General features: G+C 47.3%; 1 protein-coding gene across 1 annotated transcript in view; it reads left to right on the plus strand.

Annotated features, from left to right (window-relative positions):
• METAP1D (methionyl aminopeptidase type 1D, mitochondrial) overlaps nucleotides 1–18,959 on the plus strand; it is a 768,794-nt gene that overhangs the window by 310,832 nt on the left and 439,003 nt on the right. Inside the window, exon 3 of the mRNA XM_069225336.1 lies at nucleotides 3,689–3,736. Within this exon, the coding sequence (XP_069081437.1) occupies nucleotides 3,689–3,736 (48 nt within the window). The remainder of the gene's footprint in view (nucleotides 1–3,688; nucleotides 3,737–18,959) is intronic.

The raw sequence follows: 18,959 nt of genomic DNA on the forward strand, positions 1-18,959 counted from the left end.
TCCCCACAAAAACAAGTTAACAGGGAAGAAAGGAGTAATCTTAAAAACAGGGACTTCTCTCAACTTGCGAACACCAGCTGAGCTTCAGATGTGATGGTTTCAACCAATGATTTGTAAGAGGCCTGTACTTTGTTCATTTGGGGTTAGACTTGAATTTGCCTGCTCAAACCTCTACGCTGGTAGACAATCTGTATGATTTGCTACCTGCTGAAATCATGCCTATGTAGGTGGCGACGGGGAAGTTGGTGGCAGTTAGATAGATGGGAGGTGGTGGAATGCAAAGAAGAGGGCTGAAGCCACCACACAGCAGCCAGGGAAGGGGCGGTGCAGAGCCTGTGGAGGAGCGCTTTGAAGAGGCGGAGAAAGAATGGAAGGTGTTCGTTACGGCGGAGAGCTGACAGGGCTTAATTTGAACCGGTGGTTGTCGGTGGAGGGGTGGGGCAGCACTTATTTTTGGGTAACAACACTTATTTCTCCATGTCAGACACTTCCCGAGGCCATTAGAGGGAAATACAAACACAACAAAAAGACAGGAAAAGAAATACAGAGAATCTGCCACCAAGACAGAAAGTAGACACCTTTAAGAGTGAGATTACGTGAAAGAGATGCTTGGCAGCGAATTCAGGAGACCTGAGGTGGATTCGGGACTGCAAACCCTTGGATTGTGAACTTTGACATTTCATAGCAGCAATTACGGATGTCTGAGCAGCGCTTTGGGCACGGGCTCTTATTTTACCAACAAGGCACTCAGAGCAGCGAAGAAGTGAGTGAACGAGAGGAACCTTGGAGTGAGAGCAGTGGAGGGCTGCAGGGATGATACGGGCAGCTGTAAAGGAAGACTGGAGTAGTGTCTGGGAAGGAGCAACGCAGGGGTGAAGGGCAACGCTGAAAACGGCACATGTGAGGCAGGTGAGGAAAGCACAGAATGAGGGGCAGAGGAACGCATGTAAATTGGGTTAGAAGAGTTGGGAGGAAGAGAGGGGCAGTCACTCGGGTAGAGCACTGTAGAGGGCGCGACCAAGGGGTGCCCAGAGGCTGCAGAGAAACTCCTGAGGGGTGAACAATAAAAAAGCGATAGTTTATGGGCAGTGGGAAGACTTCAGGAGCCTCGGGATGACTGTGATTGTAAGCAGAAGCAGACAGTAAGAAGTGTAGTGAGGACAGTGAGTGTTATGCTGGATCAACAGTACATAAATCGGTAGGTCTGTGGGCAGAAGTCTGGCACTGCGCTAGCTCCGAGGAAGCTCCAAGAATGCATTTCCTTTTCTTTTTTGGGGGGGGGGGGCGGGGTACACCCCAAATACCCCTATTAAGATACTCCCCTGCATGGAGAAGGCCGTACTGATGTGTATATTCAGCTCAGTTCATGTCAAGCGACCCCTTCTGCAGAAGTTCAGGTGGCCTCAGTTATTTGTGGTTGTTATTTTTCAGGTATTTGATTGTCTTAGCACCTCCGTGACCGGTGTCCAGAAGAATCAGTAGGTTGTTGCGCTTATAGTGAAATGTGAAATATTTATTAGTACTTTTGTTTCAAAAATGCACAATTGACTATGTCAAACAGTTACAAACCTCTTTAGAGACAAAGTGAAAAAAATGACTTGCGCATACAAAAAGTGCCAATTTAAAATAAAAGTACTTTGGCCACTTAGATGCTCCGCCTCACCGCACCAAGTAGGAAGAGACACTCCGCCATATGGGCCCTGAAAGGAAGTTGTGTTTCTATATTGATTGCACCAAAGAATACCGGGCAGACAATCAGCTCTTTGTAGGGTTCACTGAAATGAAGAAGGGGAAAGCAGAGCAGAAACTGACCATCTCCAGATGGATTGTACTGTGCATCAAATTCTGCTGTAGATTAGCCAAGAAGTAACTCACTGAGGGTTTGTGGGCTCATTCCGCCAGAACTAAAGTTGCATCTACTGCCCTTACCTCATGAAGTTCCTGTCCTTGACATCTGTCAGACTGCTACGTGGCCATCCTTGCATATGTTTACCTTGATAGGTCCGTTGTGACGGGCATTTTGCTCGTCATTCCTCCAGGGTTTTTTGATCTGAGCCAGTTCACAATCCCACCTCCAGGGAGGTATTTCTTTGGTATCCATTCTATGGTAAGGAATCTGCGACTAGAAGTTCTTTTAGGTGAACAAGTTATTTACCTTCAGTAATGCCTTGTCTGGTAGAGATTGTATCAAGCTCCAGACTCCTTACCGATCCCCCTATCCTCCCTTTTCTGCAAACTGGACCTTTGCCTAAAATGGTCCTTTTAGGCCGTTAGATTCTGCACACTGTTTAATCACCCTTCTGATGTGGCTCATTGCTTCTGCATGGAAATAGTCACAAAAAGAAACTGATGTCAGCGTACTGAGGTCTATAGAGCCTGTATAGGCACCGTGCTTGTCACATCGGACATGGACAACACCTACAGTGCCAACGCGGAGCCATTCGTTGCCACCTACTGATGCATATGGGTACTGCTCAAGATTTTCCAGATGCAGCCTGATGCCTGGGGACAATTCTAAGATAAAGAATCTGCAGCTAGATGGAGTCTCTATCAGATAAGGTGTTACCGAAGGTAAGTAACTTATTCATCTAGTTCTGACAGATAATCACTAATCTCCCTAATACCGTTGTAGCTCCTTCTTCCAGGTCCCTACTTGCAAAATGGCTCATCTTTATGGAGTTGGACGTTGACCCGTAAAATAGTTCTTTTGACTATGAGGGCTTGCATCCTACCAGATGTAGGAGTAGAATTCAGCTTCTGTATTTTATTGTTTTTCTGTAAACCACTACTTCCTATGTAGAAAAAAAGAAGAATGGTTATGTAGACAAGAAAAACACTGTGATGGCTTAGCATTATGTTTTTATGAGGTGTTAAACAGAGGAAGTAATTTATGCAGCCTATTGGTAAATTTGCTTCCTTTCAAACCTTGACCAGGGTTCTAATCGTGGGTTTGGTACCTGTCATTAGCAGTTTGTGAGTTTAGACAAATCACGTCATTAGTGTAAAGGCTGGAACACGGAAGCAGAATAGCTGTCTGACAATCACTGAATCAGGCACCATACACCTCGGGCCTCAGTGTACAGCATCACGGATGCTCCTGTCAAACAGTGCTCTCAGTAAAGTGCTCCTTTGCTCCAGTTAAACCCCCCACCGTCTTATATAGCAGTAGAAAGTATGCCTAAAAGTATGTTTTTACGATTGTGTATTATTCTGCCTTCACTGTTCACATAAAATCAATGTATGGAAAGGCTAATGTTTGCTCGTGGACGGAGAAGTGTATAGTGAACAAAGCTAAAATGCAGTGCCATTGTTTAAAAAAGCTATTTTCTCTGTATTGCTCTTTCATAAAACAAATAAATAAGGATTTTTGAGAATATTGTATTTAGGCTGTCAAGTTTCATTGGTTTCCATGGTTACATCCCTAAGCACGCTGCCTTTTGAAATTTCAAACGTAGAACTCTTGAGTCACTTATAATTGTTTGTTTTGTTGTTTATTATAGTGGTAATTCTGTGTTTAGTTGAAATCTGTGACGGTTCACACCACAAGCTTTGGTTTATGTATATTTTACTTTGGATGATTGACAGTGATTGAACCTTTCCGATGGTGCTTGCTTTTTTCATAAATGATGTATGTTGCTAGTCCTGGAAAAGTAAACAGTTTCTTTCTGTATCTCTGTATAATAAACAGGGGCTTTACATCTGAGACGAGAATCGTTTTGTAATTTCAGGAAAGAAGGTAAGACATATTTGAAAATAAAATTTTACAGTTGATTATTGCACATTACCAGCTGACCATGTGAACCTATCAGAAGGAGAAAAATACCTAATGTGTATTTATGGTGGAATGTATTGCATTGTGAATTGCTGCCCATGACCAAATATTTACTATCGCAATAAATGTTTGGTAACATTGTGTTGAACACCCTCACTGTTTATGTCTTCTACACTAAAATTCTAGGCGGACCTTGGGGGAGGCCTCTATACTAAAGGGCATTCCATAATACACTGACGGGCCTGGCCCCTTCCTTCTCTAAGAGCCCCCCACAGGCAAGGATATCATCGTAAGCGTGACCCCGAGGAGAGAGAGAGACGGGCTTAAGGAAGTGGGGGACCCCTCCTCCTGCTGTTCCTGGCGGACATCGGATAGGAGGGACTTGTGACACTTTGCTCTCTCTGCCCAGGGGAACTAATACTGAAGAGCCCCTTCATACGACAGAAGGACAGGCACAGCACAGGTGACGCTGAGTGTTGCTCTTACACGCTACAGCGTCCCACAGGCCTTGTGGCGATTACACGATGGCTGGGGCAGAGTTTGTTGCGCCTACCACCTGGGTGAGGGAGCGAGTGGGTCAGTTGGGCCCACTGTCTGGACCGGCGTCTGGGAACGATCATGCTGGAACACTCATGCATCTGAACCGCCCAGCTGACTTTGTACTGGACTTTGACCCCCACCTCCATCATGGACAAGAGCAAGAAGAAGCGAGACGAAGACCTGGTGGGCACCCTCAACCTAGTGCTAACCTGATTGCTCGGATCACAATGCACCTAATGGGCTGTCTCTCTTCACACCATCACTGCAAGACGTGTTACAGGCCATAGCTGCATTTCGAGAGGCCAACAAAACTAAAATAGACATGCTTATCACCAACTTTGGACTCCTTCAAGATGACCATCGTCATCTAGCGGAACAGGTCGCAGCAACTGAGAGGGAACTGTCTGAAAAAACCTCAATGGTGGCGGCAACCGGCACACGGATGGCTTACATCGAAACCCACATTAAGGTTATGGAAACCGGGGGGGGATGCGGAGAATAAGGTGCAATGAAACAACATCAGAGTGATGGGCCTTCCCGAGATAATTGAAGGCCCTGACATGGTGCATTATCTGGAAGACTGTCTCTGCCGTGAAATTGCACTGGAGGGATTGACCCTTTTTTTTGCCATGGAAAACGCATACTGAGTGCCAGCACGCCCACCCCTTCTGGGTGCCCCGCCATGACCGGTGGTGGCACTCCTATTGCACTTTCGGGATCGTGTCTTCATCCTTCAACAGGCCATATGGAAGTAGTCCATTGTGGTTGAAAACCAGAAAGTATTAATCTTCCCTGACTTTTCTCGAGAGGTGCAACACCAACGTGCTGCCTTTAATGAAGTGAAGAAAAAGATGAGGGAATTGGGGGTTGTATTCTCCATGCAGTTCCCAGCTAGGGTCAGGATAGCAACGCCAGGAGGGGTGCAATTCTTCACCAGGCCCTGGGAGGCTTGGGCATGGGTAGATTGTTAAACACAACCAGGCCCAAGTGGAGAGCCTGGCGGGTGGAAGAGAAGTCGACAAACTAGATCCCGCAGGCAGGGATCGAGGGCCATGGTGGGGCCCCCATTGGGAGAAGAGGTGGAATGAGCAGGACAGAGGGCGGTTGCTGTGGTGGCCCCCATGAGTGGCATGACGTCCGGCTCCCAATACCCCTCACAGCAGGATAGTGGTGAGAAGTCAGACTCTGAGCGAGTCGTTGAACTCTGACTACTCAAGTATGCACTTGTCAGTGGTAACCCCCAGATCTGCATCTGAGTGCGGTTGCTGTGGTGGCCTCCATGAGTGGCATGACGTTTGGCTCCCAATCCCCTTCACAGCAGGATAGTGGTGAGAAGTCAGACTCTGAGCGACTCGTTGAACTCTGACTACTCAAGTATGCACTTGTCAGTGGTAACCCCCAGATCTGCAGATGATCTGATTTAATCTAGGACCATGATGCAAAAGGGTTACTGTCCCCCCTGATAACATGGATATGGGAGAGGTTGCTATTTAGTTCTGGCAAACATTGACAGTCTATTGCCACTCTCACAGTCGCCTACCCCCTGGAGGGGGTACGTGTACACTTACGGTTGTACAAAGCATTGAGTGGGCTGGATAGACGGCCGGGGTTCCTGGGAGTGGGTTATGCTGCTTTTTATGCCCACACAGAATAACAAATGGTTCCATGTTCTTAGTTTGGATGGGGGGATTGATTCTTCTAGTCCTGAGGTGTGGGTGTTGGGCTTTTTCAGTTGCTGTTTGGAAATGGGTAATTCGTGGCACTCCCCTGAGTCAAGCAGGTCTAGCAACAACCCACAGCATACACCCTGTGCAACACTGTAGCCCAGTTTCTACTTGTAGCCTACTCAAGGGCACCTGTGTAAATTCCACTGATCGATCATGTCGCCAACCCACAATTGTAAATCAATCTCCTGGAATGTCCGGGGCATCCATAATATGCACAAGTGCTACAAAGTTTTTTCTTCTCTCCAGAGGTGGGGAGTCAACACAGCCTTCTTACAAGAGACTCACCTCACAGCCAAAGAGGGGGGTGCCCTACAACTGCAGTGGAGGAGACAGCCATTCTACACAACCTACTCAGCATACGCCAGTGGGACGCTGATATGGATCTGGACTGGTGTGCCTTTCAAATTACATTCTCTTTTGTAGACCCTGAGGGAAGATATGTAGTGGTGTTGGGCAAGTTGAATGGGTGGGACTGCTCCTTGGTGAATGTGTACGGCCCCAGCGTAAATCAGCCTGACTTCTTTGACAGACTATCTTCCCAACTCACTGACGTGCTGACAGGCACGCTGGTGGTGGGCAGGTACTTCAATTGTGTGGCGGATCTCGATTTAGATCGCCCGAACCCCCCACTTCCGGAGTCCCCGACGTACTGGTCAGCGCCTGCCCTTAGGAGATGGCAGGATAACTGGGGCCTCCGAGATGTCTGGCGGCACCACCACCCAGAGGAGAGGGACTATTTATTTTCCATGCCTTTCTATGTTCTCCCAATGTATATCCACAGATAAGGGTGTTGATTATTTGTCCCGCACCATTTCCGACCATAACTTGATAATGCTGCAGCTGAACAGGGATACTCCTTTAGCTAGGAAATTGAAGCCAGAGGCTTTAGAAGATCCCCCTTTTCCCGATGCCATACCGGGAAAAATAGTCAGCTATTTTGCAGACAATGAGGGCATAGGCTCTGCCACCCGGATCGAATGGGAGGCCTTCAAGGTGGTTGTCTGGGGCCATTGCATAGCAGAGTCCATTGGAGTGCGTTCTGCCCTAATGCGTGACCTTGAGATAGCAGAATCCTAACTGCGCCTGTAGAGAAGGACAGATCAGGCCGCCCTGACTTGCACTGGCAGCTCCTGTAGGCCCGAGAGAGGGTCGGGGAACGCACTGAGTGCCTACGCTCCTATGATTACAAGATGTATATTGAAAGGTTGCACGCTGAGTGCAACTGGGCAGGCCGCATACTGCCTGGCTGGCTAATTCAGCCAGAAGGAGCACACCATTGGTGGAATTAAGCACAACCCCGAGGGGGCCTTACAAGTAACTCTGGAGGTGATTAATCAGCATTTTACTTTGTTTTATCAATCTCTTTATACCAGCAAACTGCTCCCTGGGATGCCACAGCACACCAACTGCAATTACCTTTTCCCCGCCTCTCTCGAGGGGATGCATGGGCCCTCAGAGCAGAAATCACCCTCCCAGAGGTCCTGGGTGCAATCAAGGGAATGACCAGGGGGAAAACACCGGGCTCTGATGGCCTACCAATTGAGTTCTATAGCACATATGCTGCTGAACTGGACCCTCAGTTGGTGGAACTATACAATGGGCCGAAAGCAGAGGGGCTCCTTCCACAGACCAGCAGAGAGGCGATGATAGTCCTGCTGCTGAAACCCAGGGACCATCTTCGGAAGTTGGAGCATATCGACCACTGTCGATGCTCAAGGGCAAATATAAAATCCTGAGCAGGATTTTGGCTTCCCCGCACCTTCCACACATGGAAAGGCTAATCCGCTCAGACCAAGTGGGTTATATTCCTAAGCACAGTATGGCTTTCAACATTCAACGGCTGATGGCTGTCCTGGAAAATGGCTACTATGGCAAAGAAATGGCCGCTGTGCTAGCTGTGGACATAGAAAAGGCATTTGGTAGCCTTGAATGGAACTATAAACAATATCATGGAGGTCATGGAGTTGGGCTCTGACTTCGTAGCATTGACACTCCTACTATACAACAACCATACAGCGCAAGTGCGGATGGGCTAAGTCATCTCTTACAGCTTCGTCATAGAAAGGGGAACATGGCAGGGTTGCCCCCTGTCGCCCCTGTTGTTCGCTCTAGCAATGGAGCCATTAGCTGCCTGGCCCACTCTGGCCTACATTATGAAGGCCTTCCATCGGGAGGTGTGTTACAGAAGATTGCGTTATATGCAGACGATCTCCTCATGTTCCTCCGCGACACTGACGGAGACCTCAATGAGGCTAGAGTGCTGCTGGAGGTCTTTGCCACGATCTCGGGTCTACGTGTGAACTGGTCCAAAATGAAACTCTTACCCTTGGCCCAGACCACCAGGCCAAGGGAGCTCCTGCGGGTTTTGTAGCTGGAGCTCCACTGCCTCCCTTACTTGGGGTCAAGGTTTACCACTCCCTTACAGACACCTTGGAAGGGAACTATGGAGTGGTGATTTGGAGCTTGAAAACGTCCTTTGCCATCTGACAAATGTTCCCCCCTATCAGTGGCGGGTCGCTTCTCTCTCCTAAAGATGGTGGCCCTGCTCCGTCTCCTATATTTATTCAGGTCCCTCCCACTGTGGCTGCCCCATACTTTTTTTCTCCTACCTCAACATCATAGGCATGGCCTTTATTTGCGGCACCGGGCACAGCCAGGTAGCACTTACAACACTTCAACGTCCAACATTGAGGGGAGGCATGGCGGTTCCAGATTTCGAGACTTACTACTTGGCGGCCCAGCTGCAATGGCTTGCAAGATGGATTGCCAGCTGGCGCTCCCCAGACGGGCCCACGGATGGCTTTATGCCCTCCCTGAACACGCTGTTGAGACTTGTTTTGAGGGCTCCTGGTTCACCCGGTCTACCACTGCAAGCCCACAGGATGATGCAGAAATGTTGGGCAAGATGCATGAGGAAATCCAGTACTAAGATACCATACTGTCCTGCAGTTCCTCTCACAATCATCTCGCTGCTTCACCCAAGTATTGGAAGGGCTGAATTAGGGGACTGGACTGTGGCAGGCATCGCAACACTGGGCAACCTCTACCAGGACTTTACCATACTCCGCTTTGAGGACTTACAGTCAGAATTTGAGCGGCCGAGAGGCCACTTCCTGACTTACGACTCTATAACGGCTATCTTACGGTGACACTGGGGAATGGGAAACACAGAACCCAGAGGCCACCTCTGCTGTGCCTATGTGCTGCAAGCGGCTGATACATTCTGTGCAGTTACTTGCCTGTACCGTCACCTGCAGACCGAAGCCTTGCAAACCCTTGATGGCCTTCGTGCCAAGTGGGAGGAGGATCTGGAGCTATCATTCCAGAAAAAACGTAGAGGTCCTAATGGAGAGAACCACAAGAGTTTCCAGAAATGTGAGATTCAAGCTAATTAACTTTTATATACTACACAGAGCATGCCTCTCTCCGGACAGGATAAATAGATACTTTGGCACCAAAGAAGCGACTTGGCCTTGATGTGCAGTTATAGATGCCACCTTCCTGCACATATTTTGTTCGTGCCCCGGATTGTCCTCCTATTGGACTGAGGTCTCAAAGCTTCTAGTGGAGGTCACGGAAAAACTGGTTCCGACAACCCTGGCCCACTGCATGGTTCGTTACTCCAGATTCTTTGTGTAATATTTCAGCCATAAAGAATATACATTTGCAAACACCATTGTTTTAGTTTAAGACTCAAAGAACCCGACTGCACTACATTATTGGCAATGATGGAGTTTCTTGTGAATTAAACTAAAAGCTCATTAAAATCTGTTTACAAAAAATAGTTGTGCTGTACTAGAAGTTTGCAAAGTGTTGTGTTGAATGTTATTGTATTGTTTGTTTGTAAGTTAATGGTTTTCGCTACCTTTGCCATAGCCTTTGTTAATGTTTGATGAGAAGTATCTGTAATTCTAATTTGACTTAAGGCATCTACATCGTCTAAACCTAGGCAGTAGTGCAGCAGAGCACTGAGTGTGTTTACACACAAAGAGTGTGGTCGCAGTCCGTGCAGTAAGTCAGTAACATGATTGGAACTCGTGCATCTTGTAAAACTGGGGGTGCTGCCTACTCCTTTCATTTTGCACAAATGAGCAGAATAACCATAGAAACATCTGTCAAGGTTGGAGAGGTTAGCAGGATTTCACAACCTTTTAAAGACCCAGATATCATATTTATCTCCTAAGCTTAAATAGGATCGCCAGCCTCATGTTTTAAAAAAATTTATAATGCAAGAAATACATATATTAAAGGGGCTTCCAAACAGCACTCTTTTGATATAGTCTGTTGATATCTCACTCAGATTATACCCGTCCTACCTCAGCAGAAGGTATAGATCAACAGACCAGCCTCCCCAAGTCATTGAAAGCTTTCACTTTGAGTGACTTCATTTTTCCCTTGCATATGTACACATACACCTAATATAGTTCCCTAAAAATAGAAATTGTTAGACATTTTCACTTCCTAATGACTGATAGGCCCTATGTATATTTGAGTTACAGCAAGTTTTTCCATAACGCTCAAGATATTTATTGTATATTACAATGTTCATTCCGCACTATAAATCTGCTTTGGTATATTTATTTGTTCTGAAAACGAGTACAAATTAAGAGTAGATAGAGTGTATGTGCATATTTTTTGCAGAAAGCCACACCCCACAGGTTTGTGATTGATATTTCAACCACTTGAGAAAGCCCTCTAGTAACTATTTGTGGGACTATATCTCCCCTATTGGAGTGTTGTAAGAGCATTGTCAGTGTGCCGAAAACACTCTTGTCAACTCACTGACAAAGCTTAACCCCACCAAAACATAAACAGCCAAAATAAGCTATCTAAAGATACTTGTACTTATCAATGAATAAACGTTTCTATAATTAGTAGTGTATTCCTATAATTAGTAGACTGTGATCACAAACCTTTCTTTTAAAGAATCAAGAATAACTATGAACCAGCTTTGGAAAATAATTATTTCTATGGAAATCAACCGCAAATTATTAAAAAAGCAAATGTGTGTATGCAAATGTATATATAAATGACACACACCCTTATCTTGGTGCAATTCATTTGAAGTAGTTGCTTCTGACTTGAACTGTACCTCTATTAACAACAAGTGGAACTGCGGCTTCCTGAAAGTATTTCAATGCTTTTGCAGTTGACTTGGGAGAGACATCTAGTAACTACTAGTAGAATTTTGCCTCATCTAAGAATTTCAGTGATTTTCTGTTTGACTTGTGAGGGACACTAGTAACAACCAGTGGAACTGCCGCTTCATATAAGAACTTCAATGCTTTTGCATCTGACTCAATAGGAACACCCAGTATTAACTAGTGGAACTGTGGCTTCATTGTCAGAATGTCAATGCTTTTGCATTTGACTAGAAAGGGAAAGCTATTAACAACTTGTGGAACTGCAGCTTCATATAAGAATTTGAATGCTTTCACTTTCAACTTTTGAGAGACACCTAAGGCAATTAGTGGAACTCTGGCTTGATGTAAGAATTTCATTTCTTTCGCATTTGACTTGCGAGGGACCTTAGTAACAACTTGTGGAACTGCATCTTTACGAAAGAGTATCAATGCATTTGCATGTGACTTGAGGGACACTTAGTAATGACTAGTAGAACTGCAGCTTTATGTAACAATTTCAATACTTTTGCATCTGACTTGTGAGAGCAGCTAGTAACAACTGGTTGTGCTGCATCTTCACAACAAAATGTAACTGCTTTTGACTCAGAGGGCCTTGAGGAACTGCAGTTCTGGGCAGGAACTTTGAAGATTTCACTTTTAATTGAAAAGGAACCTCTGGTAACAACTTGAGGAATTACAGGTTTGAATTAGTATATAGGCTTGCATTTTGCTTGTTAACACTACAGCTCATATCTTAAAGCAGTGGGCATTAAACTGAGATATAAATATAATGACACTCAGAAAAACAGTTTCCTAGCAATGCAGTCGAAGGCACTTAACCAGTGATTGCTAGTGCCTACATATACGAGGTTGTCTTTACAAGTGTACCATAGCATATACCAGCATTGGCATATTGATTTATCTAATTGAAATACAGCACAATTTATTAGAGTAGCAAAAGTGAACATGTACATTTTTATGTTGAAGCCACATCCCTCGAGTTTGTGAATGAACTTTGAAGCAGTTGCATCTTACTCAAGAAGAACATTTAGTAATGATGTGGGTTATTGGTACTTTGTCACAGACTTGTTAAGCATTTGCTTCTGACTTGAGAGGAGCATCTAGTAAATTCTGAAGGGCTGTGATCTTGTTAACAACATCATACTGTTTCTTCTGACTCGAAAAGGCCATTTAGTACTTACTTGAATTACTGTAGCTATGTGAAAGGACAGACCGATCAGCTTTGCCAATGCTTGTTTTAGTATGGTATAAAGATTTACAGGTGGAAAACACAAAGAGTGAGTAAAGAGTGTGCTCTGGTGAAGGACACTTTTCTTTAGTTTGGCTAGGAGACAAGCATGTCTTAATATTATCTTGCTTTTATATAATAGATTTGTCTGTATGTCATGTTTTTTATAAAGTGCCACTCTATCAGTACAGTGTCAAGATGCTGTACATTACAACAAACATGGTGTCGTAGGGCATCACATTCATGAAACACAGTGCAACTTTATAAATTCATAAACCAAATATCAATAACTTTATGTGCAGGAAAAAATGGAGGGGAGGACAATAGGTAAAGTACAGTTAAAATTAATTTAGGCTTTTGTCTTCCTCCCACATCCCATACTTAGGCATCAAACTTGCTAGCTCCTGCTCTCGAACTGCTCACAGAAACTACGCTGCCATGTCAAAGCTCCTGCTGGCAGACCTGGAGGCATGGAGCAAATATAAACTAACATTGCTTAGTCGGCTAGCGGAAATTAAAATAACAATCCTACCTTGTATTCTATATATATTTCAAATGATTCTCCTTTCCCCTCTGGCCAAGATACTAAAAACACTGCAGTCCCCAATTCTCAAATTTATATGGGGCAGGAGGCCCCCATGCTTATCAAGGCAGATCCTTTTTCTCCCTAAGAGACAGGGCAAACTGGCAGTCCCATGCCTTGCCAGATACTTCCAGGCGGCCCAATTATGCTTTCTTATAGAATGGAGCCGTCCATACACCGAAAAAACACTGGTGCTTCATTGATCAAGCTGTGGCGGGTCCCACATTTGGAAACGACTATGGCCCTCATTATGACATTGGAGGTAAATCCCACTTACAGCCACGCTGACTGCCGCCATCTTGCCGCGGCTGCGGCGGATATCCATTCACCATATTATGACAGTCACACACCAATCCGTTAGTATTCAGCCACATACACAAATCTGCAAGCCCAAAGGTCAGTGATAAAGTGGCGGTATCAGAACCGCACCAACAGAACAATGCCCATCACATTATGACCCATTATGACCCCCGAATCACCACAGCGGACATTCAACGGCGGTAAACCATTGGCGGTACACACTGCCGCGCTCACAATGGACACCCACATACAAAACAACACTACATTGGACAATTTAAATAACACACACCTGACACCCATACACACACCACACCCATACACCCACACCACTATAAAACACACATCCACATTACCCACAACCCTTTACCATTTCAAACCATTGCCAGCAGAGAGAGACCAAGACAACTGACACATCTAGAACCACACACTATTCACACCTATACACCACTCACGCACCCCCACATCACACACCCCAACACATTACCCAACACACCCTCACCAACACACCTCAGACAACACCCATGGCACCACAAAGACACCCCGGTTTCACAGAGGAGGAGCTAAGAGTCATGGTGGAGGAAATAATCAGGGAAGAGCCACAGTTATTTGGAGCACAGGTGCAGCAGATATCGATAGCTAGGAAGATGGAGCTATGGCGGAGAATCGTGGACAGGGTCAACGCTGTGGGACAGCATCCAAGAACTAGGGATGACATCAGGAAGAGGTGGAACGACCTTCGGGGGAAGGTACGTTCCATAGCAGCAAGACACCAGCTCGCTGTACAGAGGACTGGCGGTGGATCCCCACCTCCTCCCCCCACAACTCACAGCATGGGAGGAGCAAGTCTTGGCAATCCTGCATCCTGAGGGCCTGGCCAGAGTAGGAGGACTTGACTCTGGTAAGTCAACTCTGCTATTATCACCCCCCTACCTACATGCCATCACATACCCCTACCCTCACTCCCATCACTCCACCACTTCCCACACACCTCACCATCACATCTCACTTATCCCAATGCCAAGCCCTGCATGCTGTACCAATGCATTGGCACCACTCACAGCACTGCATGGGTACTCATCACTAAAGCATGCACACTATAGAGAACTAACGATTCCACCATACCCCAACGTCCAAAAGTGAAAGCTGCCAGTGCAAATCCAACCAAAGAGGGCAAGCCACAGATGCACAATATGTCAGACACAGAAACTATAACACATCATTTACATCCCCACAGGTACCCCAGCCAATGTCACCAAAGAGGAGGTGCCAGCACTATCCAGTCCCCCAACTGAAGAGGCCCACAGTGATAACAGCAGCTCTGGTATTCTTGGTGACCTACCTGGCCCATCAGGGACCTCTGGACAGCCGGTTACCCATGCCTAGTCACACACCACCACAGAGCCTCCCCCATCAGGAAACACCACCACAGCACCCACCCCTCTGTCCCCAGGACACGTCAATCAGCAGTGTGTCCACCTCTACAGGGACCCCAGGCCACTGGGGTCAGTGGCAGTGGGCACACAGTTCAGGGGACAGAGGCACAGTCCAACAGGGAAACTGGCAGGTAGTGACAGGCCCAGGGAACCGACTCTCCAGGAGGCACTTGCAGAGATCCTGGGAGCCTATCAATATTCCCAGGACACTATGGCACAGATCCTGGACAAAGTGCAGGAGAACAGGCGGCTGCAGGAGGGACAGTAACAGGGGATCAGGAAGGACTTGCAGGCCATCAACAACACCCTGATCTCCATAGCAGGGGTGTTGGCAGACATGGCCAATATTATGAGGGAAGCAGTCTCACGCCAGCGGGCCTCTGCCACTAGCCAGACATCTGAACAGCCTTCCACCTCCGCTAGTGGCCAGGAGGCCCCGCTACAGGACTCACAGGCCGCCAGCACCCCTCCACCTGCAGAAGGAGAACCACCCCACAAACGTTCCCTGCAATCCAGACAGAAGCCAGAGACACTTGCCCAGACCACCACCAGGAAATGAGACTCTCCTGATTGTCACCCTTGTGTCTCACCCTGTCCACCTTGAACTGCCATTGCTCCCCTTCCTATGTCCCCTTGGACAATGCACCTGTGCTACAAACAGACTATAACAATACCCTGGACTTTCCCCCATCATCACCCCATCCCATTGCACTTGCCCCTCAATATTTTAGCACTTCAATAAACATCCTTGAAAAAAAAAAGAAGTTTGGAGTATGTCATGTATATCAAATATGTATTCATTGAAACAGGTGCAAACATTGCAAATCAACTGCACAGAAAATGAGCATAGATTAATGGCCTGTAGCTGGCTGCAGTGATCACACCAGGAGTATATGTGAGGTCACCAACATCTGAATGTCATTGCTAATTTCTGATCTTAGCCCTTGCACTCAAGCACAAGCAAAACCTCCAACAGCATCTTTCTCTGGATTTTCGACTCTGCTATGCGTTTTAAATATCTGCATCAACTTCTCATAGTAGGAATGCACTGACTCTTTAGCTTTTTATGTTGTTTTTAAAATCTTTTCTGGAATTTGTTTTTTCACATGCTTAATCTCTGCCTTATCTTTCTTAGCTATTTCTGTTGATGGTGCATTGTTAGGACTCTGTCTAGGTGGTTCCTGCACCAGCTGCCCTGCAACCACCTAACATTCCAACCACAAATCTCCTGGAACAACAGTTTCAAATAATTAATTCAGATCCTTCCACACCATTGGATTAAATGTTTTAATTTATAAACCTCATCACACCACCTTGCTGGATCTTCTCTTAACTTTGGAAAGTTATGTGTAAAAGCAAACAAATCTGCCTTTGTCCAGAGAACTTGCAATAAATTCCCGCTGTACACATCTCTTAAAGGAAACTTAGCCACTGTACTTGTTCCCACTTCTGAACCACTTGCTTTATCTTTCTGAACTTTCACTTCACTGTTCTTCATCTTCTTCTTATTAATTGTTCCCATTTTCAATTTTTCTCAATATTTCTTAAAATCACTCCAGTCTCGTGTTTTCTCAATCAGACTTTAATATGTGCTTTCATTGTAACAAGGCCCATATCCATGATTTCATTATGTGTTAAATCCATTTTGTAGTTTTGTTTGACAATTTTCATTTTACTCAAGTCAACATCTAATTTATCAGTCAATTCCTCTAATTTATCATGTGCTTCATTTGCATACCTTGCAGCTTCTTTGATCAAGCATCTCTTCTCATTAACATTATGGGGGTCATTACAACCCTGGCGGACGGTGTTAAAGCGGCGGTAATACCGCAAACAGGCCGGCGGAACAAAAAAGGGAATTATGACTGTGGTGAAACCGCCAACATAGACAGCCACTTTAACACTCCGACCGCCACGGCGGTACAGACAAGCAGCACAGTGGTCACCGCCAACAGACAGACGGGAGACAAAGTACAGCCCACAGTATTACAACAGGCCAATCCGCCACCTTTTCCGGGGCGGATTCTCCGTGGCTAAAAACACGGCGGAAACAGCTTTTGCAATGGGAAAACGCTCACCTGAACACACTCCACGAGGAAGGAGGATACCATGGACCCGGAACTGCAAATACTCCCTGCGATTGTGTTCCTGCTCCTCTACGAACATCAGCAACGGCGGCGCCGAAGACAACGGTGAGTACTGCACCTACGACATAGGGGAGGGGCGAGGCAAAAGTCAGGGACACACACATGCAACACCCCCATCCCCACCCCCACCCTGACCCTCGCACACTACAACACACACACCAATGCATAACCAAACATCACTGGAACAACCCCCAACCCCCCCGGAAGAATGCAAACACAAAAGGAAATGAAGTACAACCATTCTAATGTATCAAAACACAGTAAGCACATATATACATAAATATATACACATTCCAAATATATACATCACGAATAGTAGTGCAGGTATGCACATTTCAATGTCCGTGGACCACTGGGCCCAAAATGCATGGGCGAGGCCCACACAAGATACCTGTCCATAAACGGAGAGAACACTGCAGGGGCATCAGATAGAAATACAACAGGAACCTCAGGGGGAAGAGAAGGGAAGGGGGGGCACCTCAGCCAGATGACAGCACCACGCTAGATCCACGACGGGGCTCCATGCCCATTGATGTATCCTGGGGAGTGCAAAGCCACAGTCTCTCAAGTCTCTACAGTGGGTGGCTTGCCCACTGTTTTATCCTGGGGAGTGCAAACCCACAGTCTCACAAGTCTTTGCAGTGGGTGGTTTGCCCACTGTTTTATCCTGGGGAGTGCAAAGCCGCAGTCTCACAAGTCTTTGCAGTGGGTGGGTTGCCCACTGTACCAACCTGGGGAGTGCACAGCCACAGTCTCACAAGTCTTTGCAGTGGGTGGTTTGCCCACTGTTTTATCCTGGGGTGTGCAAAGCCACAGTCTCACAAGTCTTTGCAGTGGGGGGGTTGCCCACTGTACCATCCTGGGGAGTGCAAAGCCACAGTGTCACAAGTGGATAACAGTCTACATTGGTTTTGGAGGGGGACTGGTGCCCACAGTGCATCACGCTCCCCGTGACGGTCCCAGTTCCGTCACTGCCCCTGCCGCACATGGGCTAACGATGCTTGAGTTGGCGGTGCTTGCCCTGTTCAGCGGTGCTTGCCATGGCGCTCTTTGCCCTGTTCAGCGGTGCTTGCCCTGTTCAGCGGTGCTTGCCATGTTCAGCGGTGCTTGCCATGGCGGTCTTTGCCCTGTTCAGCGGTGCATGCCATGGCGGTCTTTGCCCTGTTCAGCGGTGCTTGCCCTGTTCAGCGGTGCTTGCCATGTTCAGCGGTGCTTGCCATGGCGGTCTTTGCCCTGTTCAGCGGTGCTTGCCATGGCGGTCTTTGCCCTGTTCAGCAGTGCTTTCCCTGTTCAACGGTGTTTGCCATGGCGGTCTTTGCCCTGTTCAGCGGTGCTTGCCCTGTTCAGCGGTACTTGCCATGTTCAGCGGTGCTTGCCATGGCGGTCTTTGCCCTGTTCAGCGGTGCTTGACTTTGCTGTCTCTGACCTGTGCAGCGGTGTGTGCCATGGCGATCCCTCATTGCCCAGCGGGGCTGTGGCTGCTGGGGCCCTCCTGGGCACTGACTCTGGCAGTGGTCTCCTGACCAGTGACGATTGTGCTGCCCTCCTGGGCACTGACTCTGGCGGTGGTCTCCGGACCAGTGACGATGGGGCTGGCGGTGGCGTCCTGGGCAGCGGGGAGGATGGCGGACTTCTCCGCAGTGCTGCTCTTCCCAGACTTTGGCGACTTCTTCTGCCCCTTCCCCACCTTGGGAGGAGTCACAGCTGACTCGACACTCCCCCCGGGACCCCTGTGAGCGGCTTTGCCTGCAGGAGTCTTCACCCTCTCCCGTCGGGCACTGTCTAACTTTTTGCTTCACAGGGGGTGGACTGGCAGTGCTTTGGCTCCGTGTCACACTGGCTGCCCTGCTGCCCAGTGCACTCCACATACCTCTAACAGCCACCACTGGTACCGGACTTTTTTTGGCTGAGGTGCTACTATGGGACCTATGAATTGGAGGGGTTGGGGGGGACAGAGGTCAAGGTTGCTCAGGAAAAGTTTCTGACGAACACTGGGACGGGTAGCTGGAGGGGGTCTGGGAGTGGAGGAAGAGGAGGTGGTTGTAGGAGGTGTGACTTTTGATGCTTTGGGTGCAGGTGCATGTT

This window comes from Pleurodeles waltl, chromosome 3_1, assembly GCF_031143425.1.
Source record: "Pleurodeles waltl isolate 20211129_DDA chromosome 3_1, aPleWal1.hap1.20221129, whole genome shotgun sequence".
In the NCBI taxonomy this organism is placed as follows: domain Eukaryota; kingdom Metazoa; phylum Chordata; class Amphibia; order Caudata; family Salamandridae; genus Pleurodeles; species Pleurodeles waltl.